The sequence below is a fragment of the Pisolithus orientalis genome (genome assembly GCF_024613125.1).
Source record: "Pisolithus orientalis strain OTSU chromosome Unknown F5J12scaffold_8, whole genome shotgun sequence".
In the NCBI taxonomy this organism is placed as follows: domain Eukaryota; kingdom Fungi; phylum Basidiomycota; class Agaricomycetes; order Boletales; family Pisolithaceae; genus Pisolithus; species Pisolithus orientalis.
In genome coordinates this window covers 1,297,306-1,308,216 of record NW_026260789.1, presented here as the reverse complement: position 1 = coordinate 1,308,216, position 10,911 = coordinate 1,297,306, and the positions used below count along the sequence as shown (strand labels likewise).

The 10,911-nt window shown below is 46.5% G+C and overlaps 3 protein-coding genes across 3 annotated transcripts; 2 read left to right on the top strand and 1 right to left on the bottom strand.

Annotated features, from left to right (window-relative positions):
* Window positions 1–40: 40 nt before the first annotated feature.
* On the top strand, window positions 41–1,054 carry F5J12DRAFT_891126 (uncharacterized protein; the record flags this gene model as incomplete). The annotated part of the gene is made up of 4 exons (XM_051747455.1): window positions 41–161; window positions 219–760; window positions 805–817; window positions 867–1,054. 4 exons carry the CDS (start codon window positions 41–43, stop codon window positions 1,052–1,054), a joined length of 864 nt encoding a protein of 287 aa, XP_051602012.1.
* Window positions 1,055–2,835: 1,781 nt separating this feature from the next.
* F5J12DRAFT_781673 (uncharacterized protein) lies at window positions 2,836–3,729 on the bottom strand (the record flags this gene model as incomplete). Its single annotated transcript, XM_051742587.1, has 3 exons — window positions 2,836–3,239; window positions 3,266–3,354; window positions 3,683–3,729. 3 exons carry the CDS (start codon window positions 3,727–3,729, stop codon window positions 2,836–2,838), a joined length of 540 nt encoding a protein of 179 aa, XP_051602011.1.
* Window positions 3,730–4,618: 889 nt separating this feature from the next.
* Window positions 4,619–5,829, top strand: F5J12DRAFT_781672 (uncharacterized protein; the record flags this gene model as incomplete). Its single annotated transcript, XM_051742586.1, has 5 exons — window positions 4,619–4,634; window positions 4,664–4,917; window positions 4,965–5,042; window positions 5,103–5,520; window positions 5,585–5,829. 5 exons carry the CDS (start codon window positions 4,619–4,621, stop codon window positions 5,827–5,829), a joined length of 1,011 nt encoding a protein of 336 aa, XP_051602010.1.
* Window positions 5,830–10,911: the final 5,082 nt, after the last annotated feature.

The following is a 10,911-nucleotide window of genomic DNA, read 5'->3' as shown; positions in this document are numbered from 1 at the left end:
CCCCAATGACAGTGAAGAGGATGAACAAGCTGTTGAGAGTATGGTGAAAGCTGAAGGTGATCTGGTCTCAGAGAACCTGGTGGATCATGATGGTCACCAAGCTGTTGAAAATATGATGGACTCCATTCATCATGGTGATGTTGAGCATGAAAGTGCATCAGGTTTGTTTATTTGATTAAACTGCATTATTCACATAATTTACATGTGTCATTGAATAGACAGTGATTGGTCAGCTGACCAGAGGCATGACCTTAAATGCAAACAAACCCTGAGAGAAATCTGTGCTGGCAATTATGATACTGATATCCATCCTTCCACACCCCCTCTCCCTTCTCCATCCTCATCAGAAGAAGATGGAGCTGCTGATACCAAAGGCAACACTGACAGCTCTGTGACCAGGAGGCATAGGGAAGCCAAAGGGAAATCTCATGCCCTAGCCAACACATCCTCTGAAGATGAGGATGGACCTAGTGACACTGGAGACCTCCCTGATGGCTTGGAGATGACCAGGATGCATAGGATACCAAAAGGACAACATCATGCCTTCTGCAAGGTAGTAGTCACACCCTCTGCACCTACCCTAGCCAGTGACCTCAGTCAATGTGAGGATGCATCCAGTGCAGAAGCAGGCTTACCACACTTCAAACCAGGGCAGCTTCCCTTGGAAGCCATACAAAAGGCACAGGCACTTGGCATGTGCACCACTCAAGAAGCCCAGGTGATTGCAGATGAGTATGGCAAGACTCTTTGGTCAACCATGGTGAATACCTTGTCCCTTTGCTGAATTCATCATTTTACCTCAAGAAGTGGACTGATGGTGAGTTGTTGACATGAAATGGTCACCCTCACTGACATGAATAATCCAGATCAGATTGAGCTATTTCACCACAGTGATGCAAGGATGTGTGACATCCCACTTGTGGTGAACACATTGAACTGGCACCTCCATGTTCTTTCTGATTCAGATGCATTTGTTAAGGCCCTCCCTAAAGGTGACAAGTTCAAGGAGAGAAGTGCCCCTTCATCTTTCCCTGACCAACCTGTGCAAGGATGAGTGCCATCCAACAGACATCACCCCTTTCCAGCAGCATCCAACACCCACCATATGACTGTGCCTTCTTTATCCCCAGCTTATAGATTACCCCAGCCACCTGTGTGGTACCATGTGTCTCCCTCAACATCCCACCACACCCGATGACAGCAATCACCATCCTGCATACATCACCCCTCTCCTGCAGGATCACACCACCTGAGGTGAGGGCAATTGCCATCCTATGGACCTTGTTCCACTCAGCCAGCATCCCACCACTCCCCTCTCCCTCCTTCATCCCCTGTCAAGGAGTCACTGCAGTCATCTCCACAAGGTCCATCATTGCATGGTGATCATCACACATATCTTGCTCCAGCAGCTGCATATCATTGTCACCCCCCTTCTGATAACTACTCTCTGACCCCATGTCCTTGCCACCACCCTCAGCATGAGTCACTCAAGCACTATAGAGGATATCAGGACAATGAGAGTGATCATGGTGGTCCTTCACAACAGGGAAGAACTCACTGAAGGTATGATGCTGGGTAGCCTACATGTACAATGAGACTAACATGCACAGTGTGGTTGAATACATTTATTGAAGCCCTCCCCACAAGAGACATTGTTGTCATGACTCTGATGACTCTGATGGACATTCTTATCACACCCATGATCAACACAATCACTACTAGGCATGTTTTCATCTTGATCAATCACTTGCTACTGGCTCATGTACACACCAGTTCAACATGTTTGCATTGTTAGCATGTAACTATGATACCCTGTGGCTGTATCATCTTCCCCCTGCATATCCTTCCTTTGTGTAATGTCTGCCATCATTCATTTCATCCATTATCCACCATGGTCTTTTTGTTACCATCATAACTACAATACCCTTACAAGACCATTCATTTTCTCCTCACACCTATGCATATTCAATCTGATAGCATACCCTATCATAAATACAGATTGGATTTAGGTGCAAACTGCTATGTGTGAGATAGGAATGTGAAATCCATGGAACCAGACATCCACTAGAGCTATGATGTCCATGTGAAGGGCATGGGGCTCTGCCCTAGGCTTCAGGGGGAAGAGTTCTCAGTAGCTACCAACATAGACATGCCAGAGTTGGTTAGAGAATCCCCTGGACATAACATGGAGAATCCCCAGCATTGCCTGGAGAATCCCTAGCAGTGCTTGGAAAATCCCCAGAGTGGGTTGGAGAATCCCCAGCATTGCCTGGAGAATCCCCAGAGTGGGTTGGAGAATCCCCAGCAGTGCTTGGAGAATCCCCAGAGTGGGTTGGAGAATCCCCAGCATTGCCTGGAGAGTCTCCAGAGTGGGTTGGAGGGAAGTGAGCCTTGCATCATTGTATAATTTTTAACAGGTTCAGCACTGTCCTATGAGTAAGTTCCATTGCTTATAGAAGGAGTACACATTAATAAGATCATACTCAATGCATTGAATGAGGATGAGTGGAAGACCTTCCCAGCCAAGGAATAGATTGTAGCACAATACATGACACAATTGTGGGGCACAAGCATGTGAGAACCCCACTGTCCCATTATGACCCTGGGCTGTAAGGCCCTGCAGTGGACCACCATGTGCTTCAAGTAACTATCCAGCCAGGATGGGCAGAAAACTGAACTTTGTTGATTCTCAAAGGAAGGGTGGACTTGTGTTGCCAAAGACCACTGAAGTCTGTTGGAGATGGTGCATTCTGTGTATTACTCTTCATGGATAATTATTCCCAAAGTTCTGATCTAACCCCAAAGTAACTGACATTAGTACTCAAACCATATAGCTCAGTGATTAAACCACAAGGTCAACACCCAGGAGAGTGCTGGTTCAGTCTCACCTTTAGTCACATGTTCATCAAGGTCATCTATGTAGAACAACCAAGAGGCAATGATGGGACATCCCACCCCCCATTTTTGGAGGCCAGTGGGAGGTCCCATGATAGCTTTGGAGGCTACTGTGGGACATCCCACCCCCTCTCTGGAGGCCAGTGGGATGTCCCATGATAGCTTCAGAAGCTGCTGTGGGACATCCCAGCCCCCTTTCCATAGGACAATGGGATGTCCCATGAACAGCTGAGTCTCATTTTGGAAGTAAAAGATGGACTCCAGGGTAGCCAAGGAAAGCTGGCAGTCTTCAATGCCCCAAGTTGCACTATATGAAGTAGCACCTCCATGAGATGGAGTCTCATCTGTGCACCCAACAGCCAATCCATACCAAGACAACTCTTGAAGGCTCCAAGCCTTTGAGAGCCATCAAGGGCACCAAGCCCCTGATGCTTGGTAGGGGATGCACCAAGCATTCCCCTGGTGTAGGATTGATGATGAGAGTGGAGAAGGGAAACAAGTGTGTGAACATGTCAACATTGTGTATATTTGGTTACTAAGTACACACCTATGACAATTAATTTGTCGGTATTTCCTCTGGGACTCTGGTTTGAATTGAACACAGGGGCATTACAACATATGTTATATATTAGGTTCAGGCACCAATTAGCCTGCCCTGCATGTGTGAACCTGACTGCATACTGGCAGCATCATAACATTGCCACCACCAAATAGTCTGCATGCACTGCCAGCAAATTTCTCATGCTAAGTCAGCTCTGACTTAATGCAGTAATGATCATGTGCTCACTGCACTTGTTTCACTTCTTTTGCAAGCCCTTCAAACAATCCATGCATCTTAATCCATGACCACCTTCACACTACTGTCTAAGGTGAGTTCTTCTTTCTTCTTCTTTCTTTTTATCAATTCATGTCATGGAGAGGAATGTTTGGCACATTCCTCTGCCAGGATTTGGAGGGTTTGGTGCCCTTCGAGTGCTGAGATAGGTTTGGTGCCTATCTCAGTAAACTTGGCATGCTCATGGCACCAGTCATGCAGATGAGACTCCATTTCATGGAGGTGCTATCTTGCATAGTGCAACTTGGGGCATTGAAGACTGTTTGCCCAGTGTCAGTGCATGAAATCTTCACCAGGTGCAAGGTTCTATATACTGTGTAGGTGTGTGATCCACTTGTTTTCTCATTTATCTCCCCCTTGACAGTCTCACAGATACCAGCAATGCTAGTGTTGTCAGAGGAACATTGGATGATGTGACTCCATGTTGTGGCTGGTACTCTGACTCAGTGCCAGGGCATTCTTCAACAATTCTACTATAGCCATATTGCGTTATTTATCTCCTCCCCCCTTCAAATGCCTCTTATCTCCTGGGTACTTTTTTATTGACCCTGTAGTGGAATCCATACTAAGGTGCTACATATTTCAGTTCTTATTTCATTTATAGGATTGATATGCCTCAAGATCACACTCAACAGGTCATGGAAGCAACCCAACCAGGTGATGGTGCACTCTATTATTTAACCTAATGTGGCTCATAACCAATGCATTCTCTTTCAGAGAATTATGGTGCCTTCAACACATGCATTCTCATGAAATATAATGACCACTGGATCACCTCTCCTAATGCTGACTTCATTCCCAAACCATTTCTCTTTGAGGGGAGGATAATCACACTCTGCTGCGACAGCTGATTTGGCCACATCAACTGTTTCCAGTGGCCTCAACTATATGCCAAGTGTTATATGTGAGCCAGATGTATCCCTCGACATGCAGTCTATCAGGATGACCCAACATGGTCTTGGATGTGGTGGAACATCAGGAATGCGCTGGAAGACTTTGCCTTGGAGAGAGGATTGGCATTCAGGGTTGGTAGGGTTCATCTGAACAAGTGGAAGCATCTGGAACTTGTGTATAAGCAACTAGAAGAACAGGTGAAGAACTGGCCACCAAAGAACCCTGGTGATGAGGGACCTCTCTGGGTGCACATATGGATTAGGCAATGTCAAAGGTCTCTCATGTGTCTGAAGGTATGATATCTCATTGTCTGATATTTCAATAGTTGACAATTCTGTAGCAACTCCCATTTACCTTCTGTGATACAGTGGTCCTAGTTGTGCTCTTCCAACATCTTTGTCTGGATATTTACACTATGGTAGACTCCCTTGAGATAAAAATTACCCCCCCTTCTGGCCCATTTTTTAATGCAAAACAGTGTTGGATGGGTGCATTTACCATGGATCCTGATGTCTGCGAGCAACTCTTTGAAGCACACATCCCTGTATGGCTAGTCTGGAAGCTGGATTTAGTGCCAAAGGATATGAAAATACATCACAAAGTCAACATTACATGCCCAGAGGGCATTATCACTACCCCAGATGAGTTTGAGGTTGGCCAAATGCTCAAGTGGAACACTAGGTGGTATTACCCTGGCAATCCTATGCATGTCCACACCTGCAAAGCTCCAGTAGTGGGTCTTGAGCAATTTGTGGCACCTTGGCCAGACCCAATTCCTGCAGTGTCAACTTCCACAACCTCTGGCTCAGTGGCCTTGAATACCACAAGTTCCAGCACACCTGACTCTGCCTTGGGAGTTGTCAGAACAGATAGGGCTAAACATCACAGCAGTCCTTGTGGGTGTTTCATTACTGATCAAGATCTTTACACTTACAACCATCTGCTCAGATAATTCTGCAGGTTCAAAGAAGGCCAAGACTTCCACCACTCTGAACATCAACTTGCTGCAGGATTTTGATGATCCTGCCTTCCCCACTCACATTTACTTGTGGAATGCCACACTTACTGATGTCAACAAGGACCCCAAGAGAATTTGTGCCAGTGTGCCCAAAATCACATATTTTTTCCCTCACCCTGCACTATTTATGAGAGGTGATTCCTTGGAGCAGAGGCAGAGGTACCTCCAGAATTGGTTGGTGGCCTGAACAGGTTGGATCATGCAACTTGCTGCTTCAGATGCATCTCCTGTCATTCCCTGTTTGTGACATGATTATCTTAACACAATTCCTGACTGCATTTCAACCAGTTTTTCTGGGAACCAAATATGTGAAGTTGCTGATATCTTTGGTCCAGAGTTTGTGAAAATTCAGCATGATGTACTGAGTCATGTGCAGTTCTGCTGTCACACACCAAAGGTGTTTGGTGAGGTGGACATGGATACAGCTGATGAATGGAGATGAAGACCATAGCCCTCATGTGAAGAAGGACAGCCAGGAATTTTGGCAGTCATCCCTCACACAAGAACAAGTCATCAGTGCCAGAGAAAAAGAAAGGGAGCGAGTTAAGTGCTGGCTAAAATTCTTAAGTGCCCATGTATGGCATTCTGGTTTTCAACATATCTCCACCATTTCTGCAGATACAGAGACCATTCCCACACTTGCTTGTAGTGCTCAGCCACACAATATTACCTTCCAAAATTGGAAAGGATTTGCACACTCCACACATTTCTACAGCACTCCCTCCAAAAGATGCTCATTTCGTTAAATTCTTCTGATATGGCTGCCTCTACATCAATCATTTCACTTGTCCCCTTTGCTAGGGACCATGGCTACATATATCTACCAGGAGTTCCTACCAGCTTCCATCCTGAAGCATCCTGGTACATCCCACCCTCATCTGTGCCCTCTCAGCCCATCCAGCTTGGACAGTGTGTTCTTTTTGTCAGTATGACCTCTAGGAGGATGTTCTTTGGTTGCCTCAGGTCTGTCATTTGCTTGGAAAGGTCTTATGTGGTCATTTCAGTCTCTCCAGTCCAAGAAGCATATGGATCCTTCCTCCCTGCTCCCTGCAATGTCTTCATACTGGTCTTGTCCATCATTCTTCCAAGATTGTGACAGCTACAGTTTAATCTACTGTTCTCCGCTCTCCCTGATTGCATCCATGATGAGTATGATGCACATCTTGCCTCCTTGTTGCAAGATACAGCAGAAGACACTCCCCCTTCATCCTCTCTTCCAACAGAGCCTCATTCATGAAGTTTTTATTTGCTTCACTGAGAGGATGGTTTGGGGGGGAAAGTTGTGATCCCCTATGCTCCTGTCACCCCACAGACCCCCAAAGCTTGACCCCTGTTGACATCTGACTCACCCTGTCCACTTTTGGATGCACTATATCAGCATCAGATCAGTGCTGCCTCTCTGTCATCCCACCTTGGCCTAGAAGTGATCTCTTTGAGATGTGACATGCACAGCCTCCCCCTAATGTGATTCCAGTGTGCTTTCCCAGTTCCTGACATCACTTGACTCATACTTTGACATTCTGACTGTCTTTGACTCACCTATTGCCAATACTTACCAATCTTTTGACTTTGCTTACTGATTCTTTGCTTTTTGGCTTGCTAATCCTTACCAATGCTTACCAATGCTTTCCAAGACAATTACGCATCACTTACATTCCTTACTCATCAGTTACCAATCACTTACCAAGTGTTTGCACCTTGTTTTCCAAGGGCAACACCCCTGTACTGTATATAAATCACTGTACTTAGATAGCAAAAGAAGAAGACATCAGAGAGCCCCTCTTGCTTGCATTTTATCATCACTCAGTAATTCATTCAGCAGCTTCGATAGTTGAGACTTTATTAAGGGTCTAACTATCATCTACTTTGATTATCCTTGTCTATCATCAATATACTTTGCTCCAAGCCCTCCCTGAGCTCAGTGCAGCTTAGGACATCGAATTAAGTCATCATCCATCCTTCTGTAGGCTGACAGCAGTCTACCCTATTGCATTCTCTCGCATTCCTGCTCCTTCTTCATCAGGAGCACCCCCAACCCTCAGCACTCGTCTTTGAGTGTTGTAGCTCACAAAAACCCTCCCAAAGAACAGGTTCTACCATCTAGGTACTGCATAGGCACACCACCACTCACTCTTTTTGTCTTTTGTGTTAGTTTTGGTTGGTTTTCACCACTGAACCACACTTTGACTCACACTGCAACATTACAATTGATCTCACAGACCTTGCTACCACTGACTTGGCAACAAAGGGCAAGATTCTTTGGGACCTGTATGAGTACAATTTCTGCTTTGAGCTGGTTGCCCTGGACTGTCTGCTGGTGCCCACCCTCTGGTTGAGTGTGGAACCTGAGTGGCTGGACCAAGTCTGTCAGGTAAGTTTTTGCCTTGCACCTCAAAAGAATCCATTTACTAAATTTTTATGCAGATCTTCCTGGGAGATTCAGAGCTTACCATGTTCACCAAACCATTCCCAGTTATGGATCAAGGTCTGGCCTCACTAGAACCCCAAATGAAGCTGGAATATGTCAAGAGGTTCTGGATGTTGCTCACTTTGTGGCCAGGTTTTCCACCAGATTTGGGAACCTCACTTCCATCATCAGCCTCACCAGTGCATGTTTTGGCAGTGGAAAAATGGCTTGCATTATTTTATGTGCAGTCATTCTTCAATAACTTCAGTCATTTGCCTATTGTCCTCCATCTTATTCCAAAAAATCCTTGCAGTATTTATGGCTTGGGCAATAACTGCTTAATCCCATCATCTGCATTATCATCTGCATCATCATCTGCACTTCCCCCACAAGCATAATTATGTGGCTATGTACTTGTAGTTACCATAAAATCTGCATCATTTTCACCCCTTGTCTGTGTCATTGTTCTTGCCTATTGTGTATCAAAAGGTCAGCTTTCATCTATCACTGCCAGCTAACTGGATGTGCTCATGGCAGCTTGGTGTTGATGACCAGTGGACTAGAATTAGGTGTTCTGGTCACAGTCCTCCAACTTGGTGTTGCTGGATTGTCATCTCTCCCTGGCTAGAGAACTGATCAACATTCCAGATGTCATTTCATTGCCCAAGGAAGTTTTTGAATCACCATTCCTTGATTCCTGTGACCTCCAACTTGCATTCCTCTGGGAGTCATCCTCCCCCCATACCAGTCTCCAACTTGCATTCCTCTGGGGGTCAAGCAGTACTTGTTGACCATGACTGGGTTGAGCTACTGTGCTGTGCACTGGTGTAGGAAGAGGATTTAAATGAGGAGAGAGGTTTAGTAGGGATATCTGAGGGGAATGAGTAGGCCAAAAGGGGCTTCTATAGCCTGGGACTGGATCCTGGTAGTCATCTGAAGGCTTCTAAGGCTGTCTTGGTGCAGGGAACAACCTGCTCAAACTCATCTCTCATCTGTGGTAACTCATCTCTTGTTAAAAAAAACTAACTACATCAAGTACTGGGTAGGGCTGACTAAGCAACAAAAAAGCGAAATTCTAAGTACCACTAACAGGAAAACACAGAATGAAAACTAAATAAAACAAACAAAATAAAGCAAATCCCCTAGTAGGGAAATTACATTCCCTACATCCCAGGGGTACTTGAGATATTGACTGTCCCCAGTCAACCCGAAGGTGACTCGACTACACAAGCATCCAAAGTCACGAGGGAGGGGGCGAGACAACGACTCGTCGACAAAAAAAACGGGTGCTCTGAATGCCGCGATACGAGATATGATGACAGAAGGGAATGCGGCAAGTACCTTGCAAAATGAGCGGAGAGAATCCACATGCCCGCCCGATCCTGAGATATCCACAAATCTGCCCAAGGGTACCCCCATTCACCAAAAGCCAAATGTAGCCACGAGTTCTGCAGCGATGACGACGGAAAAGGTACCATTCTAAAGCTGTCGAACGGTAGCATCGGGATCCAGAAAAGCGAGAGATCCGGTCGAGAAACGGGCGAGATACTCAAAGAGTCGTCCGAAAGTATCTCTAACCACAAAAATGGGCATATCTCGACAATAACTGCGCGGAATTTGACAGAAGAAATGTCCCCAGAAAGGTCCATGCAGGGGGAACGGACTGCCAGGAAAGCGAGAGGAGCAGTGGTCGGATGCGCGAGATACGACAAGAGGACCTCAAGGGCAGGGAGAAGGGGTCGACTCGCACAACAACGGCTGGGACGATCAACACGAAGTTCCGGGAGGCAGTATGGGACCTCCGGACGAACAGGGAGAATGCATAAATACGCCGATTGGACCACCCGATCCTGAGTTATATGCGAAACCGTCTCGAAGCCCTCTGGATACGAAAACGCGGATATCTCGATAATGGTGGTGCAGAATTTTACAAAGTAGATGTCCCCAGGAAGGGTTCAGCGAGCGGGATGAACGACCCGAAAAGCGAGAGGAGCGACGCAGAACTGCGTGAATGACTACAGCAAGACCTCGAGGATGGGCCTTCGCACAGAAACGCAAATATCTCCGGAGCTACTCGACCTATCAGAAAAGTCCAGACATCCACACGGATAATTCGTGGAGGACTACAATCTTCCCAAAAAGCGAGAGGCGCGACGCGGAAACGAGCGAGATACAACCACAGGACCTTGAGAATGGACCTATCCACAAAAATGCGAATATCTCCCGAACGGCTGGGCGCATGCAAACGAGCTTGGCACCGACAGAGAGCTGACGTCGAGTGTAATAAGCCTGCCAAAACGCGAGAGAGACGGCGCAAAAACGAGCGAGATATGCGCTGGATACGTGCTCAGTATGAGGGAGTTCACATTGACGAGCGACGAGCGGTGTCGGCAGTAATTTCGTCAGAACTGGATCCACGGATGTGAGGCGTTGTGTAGGGAGCGGGAAGGCGCTAGGTGCGTTGCGAAATGGTGTTCTGCGGGGAACTCGAGCCTGGGGGGTAAAACGCAGAACAAAAGAAAAGAAAAACTAAACATGTATAAGGTACCGAAAACTCTGCATAACGACATAGGTCAATCCATACCAGACACTGTAGGATCCATAAGCAAAAAATGAAATGAAAAACATAAAAGAACTCCTGTGACACAGAGCATTAACGCGCTCTTCGAGAGCGCTGGGGTGTGCGACTGCGGCTGCGCAACCGCTTCGGCTTGGAGCGGGTGCGTGAATGCACTTTCCTTGAGCGCGAGGATGAGGACGAGGAAGAAGAATAGAGTGAGCTACCGGTCGAGTATGAATACGAGCGCCTTCGAGCGCGATACTGCTTCGAGCTGCAGGCATACGACCGGACTGGTATGAATT